At 45.3% G+C, this 14591-nt stretch overlaps 2 protein-coding genes across 2 annotated transcripts; one reads left to right on the top strand and one right to left on the bottom strand.

Moving 5' to 3' along the window:
- Positions 1 to 779: 779 nt before the first annotated feature.
- csgalnact2 (chondroitin sulfate N-acetylgalactosaminyltransferase 2) lies at positions 780 to 6958 on the top strand. The gene is made up of 8 exons (XM_076742889.1): positions 780 to 921; positions 2732 to 3582; positions 3667 to 3883; positions 4041 to 4142; positions 4237 to 4415; positions 4510 to 4604; positions 4930 to 5011; positions 5108 to 6958. The coding sequence occupies exons 2-8, from the start codon at positions 2931 to 2933 to the stop codon at positions 5398 to 5400; spliced, it is 1620 nt and encodes a 539-aa protein (XP_076599004.1). The 5' UTR covers positions 780 to 921; positions 2732 to 2930; the 3' UTR covers positions 5401 to 6958.
- On the bottom strand, positions 6902 to 14368 carry sec23ip (SEC23 interacting protein). The gene is made up of 18 exons (XM_076742888.1): positions 14156 to 14368; positions 12924 to 13429; positions 12580 to 12787; positions 12272 to 12465; positions 12071 to 12160; positions 11861 to 11981; positions 11384 to 11473; positions 11154 to 11295; positions 10327 to 10535; positions 10143 to 10240; positions 9761 to 9931; positions 9411 to 9506; positions 9146 to 9322; positions 8911 to 9066; positions 8514 to 8616; positions 7898 to 8080; positions 7656 to 7821; positions 6902 to 7374 (listed from the first exon to the last, which is right to left on the bottom strand). The coding sequence occupies exons 1-18, from the start codon at positions 14286 to 14288 to the stop codon at positions 7293 to 7295; spliced, it is 2925 nt and encodes a 974-aa protein (XP_076599003.1). The 5' UTR covers positions 14289 to 14368; the 3' UTR covers positions 6902 to 7292.
- Between the last annotated feature and the right edge of the window lie 223 nt (positions 14369 to 14591).

The following is a 14591-nucleotide window of genomic DNA, read 5'->3' as shown; positions in this document are numbered from 1 at the left end:
TTCTAGGATGCAGGATTTTTATCAGATTACCTGTCAAAACATTCTACCCCTCACACCGAACTCCTTCATCTCTTTCATTATCAGGATTTTGATCACACTGTAATTTTGATGTACTGAAACAGGTAAACTCTCTTGATTTTGCAGTGTGACTGAAATACTATATCAGAATCTGCCAGAAAAGAAAAAAGTGTAAAGTATTGATTATGATAACTCTGTGACAGCGTGTCCTTGGTGTCACAGTGCTTTCCACATAATTTGTGTTGGGATGGGCTCCAGACTCCTGCCATCCTTAATGGGAATTAATAAAGGAAATTAATAAATGACTAAAGATAGACCCTCATGGGAACATTTCCTGGTTTACTTCATGCACCGTAGTGATAACAGATCCCATGCCTGAGCATTAAACAAGTGATCTGTCTGCAGTTAGAGATGTAATTCAATTCAGAGTTGACAGCTGGTGCATCACCACAGATAAGTGGTTTGTTTTAACGGTTAGGACAAAACATTTTATCAAACTGAAGAAAAAGATATTACGGGGCGCACGAAAGATGAATGATTGTGATTTATACGAAGTGTCCTTTAAATGATTAAATTAATTTTACAAAAAATATATTTAAGTTTGTGTATGTTCACGGTGCGAGCATTTATTAAAACGTGTCAAAAAAATTCTCCAGTGTTGATCATAATAATAACAATAGAAACATTATTTAGTTATTATTATGAACAAGGAGCTCCAGCGTGTTTGATGACGACACTCGTTAGAAAAGCTCCCATTGGTTAGCTGTTGGCCGGAAGCAGATTACGACCCACTCTTTTCTCTTTGCTCCGTGGCATTTTGTTAGACAGGCTGCCTGCCGCCGCTGGCGTACCACTAAACAGGCGGCTGGAAACCCGGGCAGAAATGGACAAAGACGGGATTAGGTGAGTAGCTCTTTTCACTCCATTATATTTGCTGAGTAGGTTTTTTCAACACATTTAAAATAACCTGAAAGCGTAGTGAGGCTCCGAATATCGCTAAGCTAGCTGCAGAACCGTGCCAACATCCGGTTTCCCTTTTACAAAGTAAGTGTGTGACGAAATGTGTCTCGGTTCACAGAGGGACAGTGGTGCTGAATTCTGCACAGATGTCACACTTTACAGAGCAGTGTGCTGAGCAGGTACAACAACATACAGCACGTTTGCTGCCGTCATACTTCAATTCTCTAGTAACGGTTCAATGATTGGCTTTAAAAGTGACCAAGCTGCAGAGCTTAATGTTGAGTGTTACGGATAGTGTAAGAAATCCTCTGAAGAAGTTTAGTATGAACATTAAAAGTCCACGGCATGCAGACTGGATACACACTGGGCTTTGTTTCTCTCGTTAAGTGAACTCTACCTTATGCTCTGTAAGCTTAATGTCTGTCTCTGTTTGCGTGACTGTGCTTTGGGACAAACACACACATCTTGCAGATATGACTTCCTGTTTGGAGTTGTGGTCTCTCCACAACTCCACTTCTTTTGAATTCTGCATAAAAATAGTCCAACACGCAGTTCTTAAAGTACAGTTTCATCAGTTCCTCTTTCTGACTGCTTAAAACCATCTGACTTGATCGGCAGAATGGGCCAATGATAATTACTTTTGTGTCATTAGTTACAATCTTGAAAATGTCTAAGATCATGTGTTATGAAGTATTTACATTTGCTTTCTGGTAATTTAACATTAAACTGCTGATTTCTGACTGGTGTGGCGTCAAACTCTCATTTTCAAGAGGGAAACAAAAAGTAACACGGACTAGGAAAACTTGCTGTGGGCAAGAAAAGAAAGCGTGTAGGACAAAAATCAGCTCTTTCCAAACTGACAAAGAAATACTCTGATAAATGAGTTTTGACACATTAGAGCAGTGGTTTCCAGCTCTGGACTCAGACTCAGAGCCGTGCTGGTTTTCATTACAGTTGTCTTGAAGCTGATTTACACCTGTGAGGCCAGGTGAAGTCTGGCAGTGTCAGGACAGAAAAACGGCATTACTTTGTGTGTGGATGACTGGAGCTGAAGGTTTGGCTGTGTGTGACCTTCAAGAAACAATTGTGCCTGGTATGTGGTGGCTAAGATAGGCTGAAAAGCTCCACAGGGCTGGATACTGAGGATTTTCTGTCTGGAATTCTTCTTCTCTTCAACCTATCAGTGACAGAATAATCAAGAAGCTTGTTTAGTATGTTTTGTCCCCATGTTGCATCCTTTCATCCCCCGAGATTCCTCTTTTCATCTAGTTTGTTGCATAGCTGCTCTGAGGGAGTTGTGCTTTTATTTTGCCAAAGAAGCAGTTCAACCGGAAGTGGATCTTCGGCAGCTTGCTGCGCAGCTCGCCCACCAGTTTTCCTCTGAGCTGTTGTTTAGCTGGGCTAGCTGCCGTGTGCTAGCTGTCCAGGTGTAGCTAATTCCCGGTTTCTTCGGGGTTAAATTAAATCTTGAAAAATGTCAAATCTTCGTAGAAGTTGGGCACATATTGGACATATTGTTAAAGGAAAAAATGTTTTAATCATTGACTGAATTAAATTGTTACTGGCAGGTTGGATAATTAGTATCACTAAAGCTGCTTGAAAGGTAACACAGTGTTATATTAAGAAGTGTTATTGTCTGATTATCTGCTCATCCCCAGAATGAACCAGAGCTGTTTATTGTCTTCACAAAATGCTCCCTGTATATTATATAATATTTTTTTGTCTTATTGTGGATTTCTGTGATTATCCCCAGATGATCATTGCATGGATTTACACAGAACAAATGTATGAAGACACTGATAGGTTGGAGCCGAGAAGCAAGACCTTCACAGTAAAATGCCATAAACGCCCCTCCAGACCTCTGAGATGGTGTGCAGAAGCATACTGTAAGTAATGTGATCAGAGGGCAAAGGGAATGCAGACTTGCCAGCTATAGCTTGTATGTGAGCGTGATGCCCAGGCGCGGGTTGCCGCTGCAGGGCCGGGTCCGCTGGCTCTTCCTGAGCCTCTTCCTGCTGCTGGTGCTGCTGCTGTTCGCGTACCTGCTGGAGTGCACCCCTCCAGCAGACGTCAACCTGATCCTGCCCGGCCTAGCAGGGGAGAGCTACGGGAAGGAGTACTACCAGGCCCTGCTGCAGGAACAGGAGGAGCGTCACCTAAACCGAGCTGCCAGTCTCAAGCGCCAGATCGCCCAGCTCAAGCAGGAGCTGCAGGAAATGAGTGAGAAGCTGAAGCTCCTGCAGGACAAGAAGGAGCTCCCCGGGGTGCAGGGCCTGACGGAGACTAAAGATCAAGAGCCGGGAGATCTGCTGGAGTACCTGCACTCTCAGATCGACAAGGCGGAGGTCAACACGGGGGCACGCCTCCCCAGCGAGTACGCCCTGGTGCCCTTTGAGAGTTTCACCTCGTCCAAGGTGTACCAGCTGGAAATGGGGCTGACGCGGCACCCAGAGGAGAAACCTGTCCGCAAAGACCGCAGGGACGAGCTGGTGGAGGTCATCGAGGCCGCGCTGGACATTATCAACAACCCCGACGAGGAGGACGGCGTGGAGGAAGACATGCCGATGCAGAGACAAACGTACACAGAGGGTCACTTCGCTGAAGGTAAGATCGACACTGGCCGAGCGCGGGCCGATGAACGATGTCTGTATCTGATAGCGCTGTTTCTCATCTTGTTTTATTTGGCAGGACTGTACAGGACGGAGCGGGACAAAGGGACGCTTTACGAGCTTTTCTTCGCCAAAGAGGATTCCAGCAGCTTCCGCCACGTCACACTCTTCAGGCCTTTCGGTCCCTTAATGAAAGTCAGGAGCACATCTGTAGAAACATCAGGAATGATTATTAACATCATTGTGCCGCTGGCAGGCCGAGTAGAAACGTTCTCACAGTTCTTACACAACTTCAGGTGAGAAAGCACCAGAAACTGTCCCTTCTGCTCGACGTGACCCAGCACGCTCACTTCAAATGTGATTTCAGCAGACATGTTGTTCTGGTTTTCATCACTGTTGTGCAATGAGATACAACGTCAGTGTCCTTGTAATTAATTTGCTATTTGTTTTTAGGGAGGTGTGCATACAGCAGGACAGACGAGTTCATCTCACGGTGGTTTATTTTGGGCAGGAGGGCCTACAGGAGGTGACGTCCTCTTTGGAGAAAATGTCAAGGTCTGTCCTGTCAATGAGAAAGAGCTTTTGATAAGCTTGTGCTAGTTTTGGGCAAAATGGGAGTTTCAATCTACTGTGTTTGCTGTTTTTCCAGAGAGGAGAGCTTCTCCAATTACACTCTGATCCCAGTGGATGAGGAGTTTTCTCGAGGTCGGGGTCTGGATATCGGAGCCCACGCCTGGAAGAGAGGCGACGTCTTGATGTTTTTTTGTGACGTCGACATCCATTTCACTCTGGAGTTCCTGAACACCTGCCGTCTGCACACGGCTCCAAGTAGGCTTTGACATGTTGGTCCTCAGATTCACTGTATTCAAAGTCTTATAGTGTCACAGATGCACTAAGTTGTACTTGACTAATTGTTTTGCAGATAAGAAAGTCTTCTATCCAGTGGTGTTCAGCCTGTACAATCCTGCCATCGTCTATGGAAATTTGGAGCTGGCTCCACCCATTGATCTCCAACTGGTAAGGACCGAAGTTCACATTTAAATCTTTAAAGATCCCCTCCAGACGTGTTCGAAGACATAAAAGGCATCTGCTTGGAAGCGATCGCGTCTGTTCACATCTTGAACTCAGATGAGCGCAGAGAAACTTTCCTCCTGCCGCACAAGAAAGTGAAAACTGTCTTTTAGTTTCAGACTCTGCACACGAAGCTCAAATGCGACGTGAACAATAAACAGCAAACATGTTTCAGTGGAAGGGGACGAGAGCATTTACATACATGACGTTTAAGTTTCATTTCAGTGTCATGTTTTCTGTGATAAAAACTCTTTTTTTTTTCCCCAAATAGATTCACAAAAAAGATGCTGGATTCTGGAGAGATTTTGGCTTTGGAATGACGTGTCAGTATCGCTCCGATTTCCTTAATATTGGTAAGCGTGGATCACTTCATGTGACTCATATTAAAAGTCCTCCTAAACACCTGACACCGTCGGCTGACAGTGTGCAAACTGCTTTCGTTCCTCCAGGTGGGTTCGATCTTGAAGTGAAAGGCTGGGGCGTGGAAGACGTCCACCTGTACAGGAAGTACCTCCGCAGCGACCAGATCGTGATCCGGACGCCAGTGTCCAGCCTTTTCCACCTGTGGCACGAGAAGCAGTGTGCCGACGAGCTGACGCCGGAGCAGTACCGCATGTGCATCCAGTCCAAAGCCATGAACGAGGCCTCCCACTCTCACCTGGGCATGCTGGTTTTCCGCGAGGAGATCGAGGCTCACCTCCGCAAGCAGGCCTTCAAGACTCAGAGCAAAACCGAGGAGTGAGCGAGCCTCCGCCGAGCCGAGGCTGCGAGGAGGCGCCGGCGTCGTTAACGCACTACAGCAAAGACATGTTTACACGGATCCTTCTGCATTTCACCGCACAGCTGTAGACAAATGAATGTACAAAAACGAACATCGATCAATGTGAAACTTCACAAAGTCTTATTGAAGAGCTACAGCAGCATGAAACACGGCTGAACGATCAAATCGGCAAACGCTTCACCTGCTGAAGGAAAACGTACACATGTAAAAACAGGTATTATATCTCTTGGGTTTAGGCTGGCGTATTTTACGTACTGGATTCAGTTCAGTAAGCATGTTGTTATTATCCGGGGAAACGTGAGCTCTCCTTAAGGCACCCGACCTGCTTCGAACACAACACCTGATTTGCAACCAGTTTGTTTTCACCGTCTCTGCTGCTTAACTACCTTAACACTGAATGTGACCTCAGCCAGTAGATTTCAGCTGTTCCAGATGATTTCTGCACTCCAAAAAGGACTCAAACCAAGGTCAAACACAACCAGCTGTGGATGTTCAGGGTGGCTTTTTTAATAGAAAAGAAGCAGTGACAGAAAAGTCCAACGATACGACTGTTTATCAACGGGTGAAAAAAGGAAAAAAATAAGTTGCACTTTCTTAAAATGCAAGTCAAAAATGCCACAAGGATCAGTAGTTTGCGGTGATTCCCAGCTGTCTGCAAGTTGAGGATTCAAAGTTTTCATTCTTTCACCTCTTACAGTGTATTGGCAGTCGTGCGTGGAGCCATACTGTTCTGTTAGTAGTTCTAGGTTGTTTCTGGCTATGTGGTTTTAAAAAAAGGGAGCTTTTTTTTTGTGTTTCATGTGACAATCGGTCACTATCTTCCTTTGCTGGTGACATCTTCCAGCGGAGCAGCATGTTGAGTCAGTAGCTAAAGAGCCAGGAGCAAAGATGTGCTTACAGCATGCTGCGCTATGACATCAGGTCTGTGTGGACCAGTGTTCTCGTTCAGTGATCTGTCATATATGCCCGGTGAGAATCGCTCACAGCACTACGATTCCTAATACTGGACTGAGATTGAATGTTATACAGCCACTCTTTGTAAATACTTTTCTAATGTTTCTCGGTTTCATACATGTGAGTTGAATACTTTTGTCGTACGTGCCTACATGCTTATAGTGATATGAAGAGATTGTTTTGAGGACGTGATAACAGCCGTAGGCCTGATAGTTTTACTCCATCTCATAATGAGAGGATGTCACAGCTGAAGAGGTCAGAGGTCGCAGGCGTAACGTTCATGATCACAGCTGTCCAAACCCGACGTAGAGCCGGCAAGAAGTGCTTTATTTTTCTCACAATGGAAGCAGGTTTTTCTTGCATCGCATCATGTACTGTAATTATTTTTAATCAATGTTTTTGCAGATATTCCAGCTTTTTGTAGATAGTCTTGAAGTCTCCTCACCCGCAGGAGAAACGTTAGATACCTTCCTCTCAGCAGTACATAACAATTCAGACAAAGAACCTCTGCAAGGAAATGATTTATTTTGAAATTTTGGCCATGAAATAAAACTTACAGAAGGCTGCACCGACTGCTGCTATGTCATTCCTGCTGTTTGCATTTGATCTGATGATACATATTTCCAGTAAACTTGACCAGTTCTATAATTTATACTATAAAAATTGAATATCAAACTAGTCAAGTGTCTTTGAATCTACAAGCTCATTTGTATGCTTCTTAATTTAAGACAAATGGCTTAATACAATTGTATTATTCATCTGCATACAGTAGACTACATGAATAGAAAATAAAAGAGAAAAAGAAAAAAAGAAAAAGCATAATCATAATCCAGGAGAACCGACAGGAAATAAAACCAATGGGAACACTTCAGACTTTTCAGCTCAGGGACTTCATTGTGTTAATGTGCGATGTGTTCTGGGTGGATCCCCATGGACTTGTAGATCTCTTTGAGAAGAAGCAGAGCTGTGTCTTCAGATTCCCTACAAAACAACAAGTGTTCACATAAAGGCTTTAACAAAGGAAGAAAAGTAGAGCGGTAAACAATAAAATGAATGATGGCTGAATTCTGGTTACTGCTTTGAATTCTGGGTCCCAAAGACATTTGGTTTACTATAAAGCAGCAAATTCTTACATTTGAGAAGCTGGGACCATTCAATTATAGGCATTTGTGCTTGAAAAATGGAAGGCCCGAATTTTTTACTTCATTGTAAACATGGGAACAAAGTGGTAAAAAGCCTGAGTGATGTGAAGGTCTCTGTACCAGTAGCAGAGGTGACTCTGGAGGGCAAACAGGTACTCGTTGAAGCTCTCGATGGGCTTCTCCTGCAGGACGTAGTCGATGCGATTCCCTCCGTTCAGCATCCCCATCTTCACCTGAGGCTCCTCTTCCCTCTGTGGCTCGGGGCTCTCTGAGGGGGCCTTATGGTCTGAGACAAACCACGGTGGACTTAGAAATGTCTCACAGCACAGAAACGACCTGACCAAAGAGTCGCAGAAACTCACCTTCCTGCGCCTGCTTCTCCTGCTCCTCGATCTGATTGGCTACGATGGCCAGCTCAGCCTGAAGCTGCGCGGACGCCGTGTGAGCGCGGGCAAACTCGTTGAGCGTCTGCCAGGCGCTCTTAAGAGAGCTGATGAACCCGTGCTTCAGGTCAGAGCCCATCCTGGTGAGACTCTCCTTCAGCTCTGAAACACAAACAGATCGATCAAGGCTTTTTTAACTGGGAGCAAAACCAAATCCTGGCACTCCACCAACACCGTCCTCTCCTTAAGGTTCAATCTCAAAAACAGCCAAGAGGAGAAGCTTAACTCAGCTTTCATTTTTCTGCAAAAGCAAGAGAAAAATCATGGTTCAGTCTGTTTTATTACACCACAGCAAGTTCACTCTAAGAACAGAGTCTTTGTATTTTGCCACCACACCAAACAGAGCACCCCACCCATGAGAGGCCCGAAGTCAGGACACAACATGCAGTGACACCACATAAGAGCCCAGTTTAGACTCCTCTGAAGACACTGAACTCATTCAGTATTAACTTAACAGCTTCACGACAGCAGAGGTCCAGACATCAGGGGTGACGCAGGCAGAAATTAAGGAGAAAACAATGAGTGAGGGTCGTACCGAGATGAAGCCTCTTCCTCCCTTTGTGATGTGGGATCAAAACGGGCTTCAAGTCCAGCTCCGGTAATATCATGGGCTCAATCCTGTATGCCACTGGGTCCAGCTGAAAGAACAATGATCACTGACGATCAGACAGCGACGCATACAGTGACTCAGCTTTACCGCTTCCATCACACTCGGATTACACTTTCAGCTACTTAGTTTGCATTTTCATACAGAGTAACTCATGTGGGCATGTAGGGTTTAAGGAAAATCGCTATTACTAAGCTGTGACTGAATGCAATGCCTTTGCACGCTACAATAAAAACATGCTATAAGCCAAAAAGTAGTTTTTGAGCATCTGTAGCTTGACTGGCAGTGATTCCTTCAGGACGTACGGGTTGGAAAAGCTGCATACCGGATGGTAAATATTGAAGAATCCCTTGCACGTGGGCAGCTGGTACGTCTCTTCGATCTTCTCCAGCCCTCTGACCGTCAGGAACATGCCGATTGGAGAGCCCAAGGCAAAGAAATTCACTGGCTCAAAATCCAGAGCGCGGTAGATCACCGACACCTGCAGAGAGAAACGTTTATTATCTAATGTCAAGTCACACTCAGAGTCAGCTTTAACATGATGCCTCAGTCACGTTCACCTGTCCAGTGCCAACTTCAAAGTAATTGTAGTCGACGTGGACGGAGGAGACGGTGTTGCCCACTGGAAGCTTCTTCGCAGAGGGATCAGGAGCAGCTTCAGCTTCTGGTGGAGGCGCCTCAACCTGCGTGACCTCTTTGACCTCGGCCTTCTTGTCCTGGGCTGCCTGACGCGCAGCCTGCATCAAACACAGAGAGGTGCAAACAGGGTGTTGGTCCTCAACCGTCGCTTTCCAAGCCTCACAGGTACTGAGGAGACAAACGCACCTGCTTGTTCACTCTCTCTTTGACAAACTTGGCGATCTTCTTCCTGGGACCCAGCGGGATTCCCATCTCTTTCAGGTCCTCGATTGTGCACATGAGCTGAAAGAAGTTGAGAAAGGGACAAAGTAGGGCAGCTTAAAAAAAAAAAAAGATATGTGAAGAATAACATCAAAAAAAGATTATTATCAAAACATTTTCTGGACTTTTGCTATTGAATACATCAGCATTTAAAACGGTCCATTTAAACCAGCGTAGTTCTATTTTACACTGTTTTTTTATAGCCCACTAAACCCCCGTGGACTTCCTAATTTTAGCTGACACTTTTGACTTTCAAAGGAGGCTTTTATTCTTACAAAAGATTCTATGTCAATCCTCTCCTCATCAAAGGTGCTCTTGTACTCAGACAAGCCGAGATGTTCCAGCACAGCACAGAGATCCTCAAACTCCTCCCCGTCTTCTTTGGGCTCCTCTTCCACAGCTGGAGGGGTGACGGCATTACTTCCCTGGGTAATGGGCGCTGTCAGCTGATGTGAGAGGCAGAACGTACAATTATGCTTCGAACCGTTATTCTTGAAATGATCCATTCTGCACAGCCGTATGCCAAAAACTGAAAACGTTTATGAACACAAGCATCTTGTTTTAACTGCAAAATCTGTTGCCTTCTAACTGATTAGCAGGATATTAAATTACATCTTACAGCAGATGTTCAAGCTAGTAAATTAACTGGTGGGTGACCTGTTTGGTGTCCCCATTCGCAGTAGGAATGATGGGCATGGCAAGTGCAGGAGAGCCATTCTTCTGATTTGACAACAGGTCAAAGAGAATCAGGGAACCTGCGAATACAAAATGAGAAACGTCACAGTGCAGGTGACAAACAGGGAAAGGCAGTGGTGTAAAAGCTGATCAGCTGGTTTATTACCTAAGCTGTGTCCAGACACTGACATGCCTCCTGTGTAGTCTGGGTTCCTCTTCATGAACAGGGCATAAAGTCTATTAATCTCTTGAGCAACGGTGTCCATGATGGTCTGGCAGTAAGTGGGACTGTTGTAGAAAAGCACATCTAACAAAGTCTCATTTGTAAAGTGACGTAAACGTCCAGTGCTGGGTAAGGTAATCTTCTTTATCCTCCTACAGAGAGACACAAGAGACGAGCCTTTGATTAATGAAGTCTGGTGATATTCTTTGTTTCTTATTGTTTACAAATCCCATTAAAAGACCAAAACACCGATGGATTTATCGTGCTGTCCAAAGACTGATATATCTTCTTCCCTGTGCCCTCAAAAACCATTAAAACACATCAGTGAGCCACACTGTTAGACTGGGTGACATGTTCCCTTGCTACATGAACACACACACACACACACACACACACTGACACATTGTAGTTTATTTTGAGTTGAACCACATCCTGCTGCTGGAAACAGCGTCACTAGAGCTCCACTTTGGTATTAATGAGCAAGAGAAAATAATCCCCATCAGATGCACCACATCCTCTTCTCTGATCAACGTTGACTAAAACTAAGCAGGCAGCTGTTTTAGGAAATCAGCCGGCCTTTTGAAAAACAACTTATATTTCTGTGCCCTGTAAATATTTGTATGTGGTCTTTTCATTGGATTTGCTGAAAATAAGGAAAACAGAATTATTTGTACAAGTACTGGATAACTTAAACGTTGGATGCTCAGACCTTATAGACTTCCCTTTGTATCTGAATTGACTGCGATCAGTGTGAACCTGCCTCTCCTCACCTGTCCACCCCTGTGGCATCTCCATGAAGAGCTGTGTGCCACTGGACAGGGAGGAACTCCACCCTGCTGATGGCGTGCTCGTCCAGCGGTTTCTTAAAGTGACTGTGCAGCAGCTTCAGTGACACGCTGCGGAAGTCGTCCACTGAAAGCAGAAAGCGTTTATTTCGTAAGTCACATCTCCATGGAGGGTACGCCAACACTGGCAGACGGCACGACTGCATGGTACTCACCGCACTCGACCATGCTCCGAAACCTCAGGTCACACACAGGACCGATCCCGTGAACCATGAACACAAGATGATCCACCTTGGGGAGCTCACCTGGGAAAGGCGCACAGGATTTTACTTTACTCTCTGATCTACACAGTCAACGATTGCCTACATGATTGTTTACATATCAGCATGCACCTAAAATCTGGACTGTGTTAAACGGTAACTAAGCTGCATCTACAAACAGATATCAAATGAACCTCTGACTTCATTTTCCCTCATAAAATCGATTATGATGCCTGGCACTCCCTCCAGCGTCTTTTGAAATAAATGACTCATCTAACTTTATAGTGTCCTAAAATGAATTGAATCAATAAGCCATCAGTGAGCCAGTGATCCATTTAGACATTGGGACAAGCTGACTTTTAGGTTGTTTTTTCCCACAGTACACGCCTACGCTTTGATGAAATTAACTTGGAAACAGAGGAACTTGACTACCATCGGGCACTTCATCGTGGTCATCATCAATCCCTCTCTTCACCACTCTGGGCCTGGTCTGCCCGTCCTGAGTGGTGCCCCATTCATCTGGGATGGAGGAGGGCTGAAACTGCACGATCACCTGCAGAGGCAAACAGAACGCATTCAATCAAACTAATTGGATTAATCATCGCAAGACCACCACTTAACACTAATTAGCTAAGGGTTCACCTTTGGATTGTGCATGACAATGGTCTCCCCTGATGGGAACTCCAGTCTACGGTGCCACTGGTTGGTCGACACAGCTTTCTTATATTCTGCCTGAAGTTAAAGACACAGGTTAAAAAGTGTTTTGCAGTGAAAATACTTCACTTCAGAAGTGGCATTTAAGTAACACGTCTGTTGCTGGTCAAATGTAGCAGTGAGACAAACCTCCAGCTTATCACTGAACTCCTCAGAGTAAGGAATAAAGCGACTATCCGTGTCTCCTTTGTAGAACCAAGAACAGCGCCGGACCTCTGTAGGCTCCTCCTCCCAGTAGACTGCAGTTCGTATGCGGTCGTAGAGCTGCACGTCATAACGTCCTCCATCTGTCCGGACTATCACATTTTCTGGGTCTGGTTGGACTGAAAGAACAAAAAGCCCACAAAGACATTACAGCAGATCACAGATTGACTGTGTTCTGTACTCTCTGGGTGTGAACACTGACAGAGGATCACGTGCAGGGCGTGGGATCGCACCTGAGTTATAAGTCTCCTCCAGGTGAAGCGAGTCAATGATACTGAAGGGAAGCCAGACACTCTTTGACTCCACTTGCTTGCAGTAGAACCAGTGCGGCTGAACAGGCTCATAGATGTTGTAGTTGTATGGCATCATGGGACCAGCAGGCACTATCGCTCCAGCAGTGCTGGCTGGAGGTGGAGGCGCTTGAATCTGTGTGGGTGGAGGCTGAGGAGAGAAGGAATTCACTCACGATGGTTGCATTTGAGGCATGTAGCTGGTGCTATGAACAGTCACCTCATTAACCTCACGAGCTAAATAAGTATCTGACAAACAAATCAGTCACTCAATGGTTTATATCCACCTTTGTGAATGTGGGTCCTGACAGCGGGAACGTCTGAGGCGGAGAGCTGAGAGAGTATGGATTCTGCTGAGGTGTGTGTGTTGGTGGCAGGATCTCTGGGGCTGGAATATAAGGACTAGCTCTGCTGCTTGTGGGGGTGTGTCGGTACGGGTTGTGACTCTGCGGCTGCATCTGGGGAGGTGGTGGGGTCATTGTGGTGGGCGGGGGAGTGTGACGCCCCATGGGGCTCTGGTAAACTGCGCCGCCAAACGCTGGAGGAGCGGGGTTCATTTGTGAGGCTGGAGGCGGCACGGGAGCCACGCTGATACTGCTGGGAACAGACACGGGGCCTGATGCTGGCGGGGCTGAGGACATGGCCGGCGGCGGGCATGGCGACTGGCCGATGGATGCGAACGGGTCACTGCTGGTTACGGGGCTGGAGAAGTAGCTGAATGTAGAAGGGGCTGGACCATTGCCAGAGATCTGACCGAGGAAGCTGTCTTCTTCTCCAACATCAGTGGAATCATCTAATACATCAAAACAGAGTAAAACGTTTATGTTTGTGACTTTGCATGGGACATCCAAAACACATGACACACAATAAGGAGTCTATATTATACATACTTACATACATATGTAGGCCAAACTGACATCTTTAAATGTCTTGTTTTGTCTGATCAACGGTCTAAAACCTAAAGATATTCCATTTGCAACGATATAACACAGATGAATTCTCACATTTGACAAACTGACACCGGTTTTTCGTAGAACTATGATTTCAACAACTACAATAATCAATATCCTGTCGCTTTTCTGTGAACTAATTGATTAATCAGCCAAACAGTTCAGCTCAATGTAACAGCATCAGTACTCATTACAAGGAACACCTGAGATACAGCTCTGTTTCAAGTACAGCTTAATTTATCGGTAGAGTTTTAAAAGGGTACTGTAATTTGTCAGCTAACTCAAGACTGAAGGATGTGGACTTCACAGAAAATGTTTTGGTAAAGTATCTCTCCCAAATAGCTGCGCATCCTCCATTTGTAATAACACATCAGACTGGAGACGGTCTGACAGACACACATCACTGTGTATTAGGCTAACCTTTCATTCAAACGACACATTGTTCCTTTCTGCTTCTTTACGCCAAATTACAGCTGACAGCAGCACAGGAACCCGGTTAGCTAGCTAGCTTAGCCTGCTAAGGACAGAGCTAATGTTTAGACATTTTCACAATCGGTATTTCCTCTCACCTCCTGACAGCACCGCCGGACCGGAGGCCTGGCTCACCGGCATGAAAGGCAAATTGAAATTAAACTCCGGAGCGCCGCTGAACAGTAAATTTGCACTGGTGCTGGGAACATTATTATTTCTCCTATCTGCCATTTTCCCCTAGAATTACACGTAGCCACTATCGGGGCAAACAGGCAGTACACGCTCAGGTCGCCAAACAGCTTTTCCTTTTTCTCACAGATTTTTACTGATCTCTAAAGCACCTACAGTAGCTTAACAAACGACCTGACAGCGTCACATACTGTTTATAGATCTGCTAAAAACACGCAGGCTAACTTGGCCGCAGTTCGTTGGTTGTAGAAAAAATAAACATTCACTATCACTACTGCCGCCTACAGGCGATCCTACAATGTGACATTATTTCAAATGAACGAAAATAACAAAGCGATATTCTTA

The sequence above is a fragment of the Chaetodon auriga genome, chromosome 11 (genome assembly GCF_051107435.1).
Source record: "Chaetodon auriga isolate fChaAug3 chromosome 11, fChaAug3.hap1, whole genome shotgun sequence".
Taxonomy (NCBI): domain Eukaryota; kingdom Metazoa; phylum Chordata; class Actinopteri; order Chaetodontiformes; family Chaetodontidae; genus Chaetodon; species Chaetodon auriga.
Note: the sequence above shows the minus strand (reverse complement) of the source record. Positions and strands in the feature narration are given on the sequence as shown.

Coding starts and splice junctions, on each gene's coding strand:
- sec23ip (XM_076742888.1), bottom strand. CDS start 14,288: ATGGCAGATAGGAGAAATAATAATGTTCCCAGCACCAGTGCAAATTTA. Junction 10,241..10,326: donor AGTGTCTGGACACAGCTTAG/GTAATAAACCAG, acceptor TTGTATTCGCAG/GTTCCCTGATTCTCTTTGAC. Junction 8,617..8,910: donor TCTTCAATATTTACCATCCG/GTATGCAGCTTT, acceptor TTGTTCTTTCAG/CTGGACCCAGTGGCATACAG.
- csgalnact2 (XM_076742889.1), top strand. CDS start 2,931: ATGCCCAGGCGCGGGTTGCCGCTGCAGGGCCGGGTCCGCTGGCTCTTC. Junction 3,583..3,666: donor AGAGGGTCACTTCGCTGAAG/GTAAGATCGACA, acceptor TTTATTTGGCAG/GACTGTACAGGACGGAGCGG. Junction 3,884..4,040: donor CAGTTCTTACACAACTTCAG/GTGAGAAAGCAC, acceptor ATTTGTTTTTAG/GGAGGTGTGCATACAGCAGG.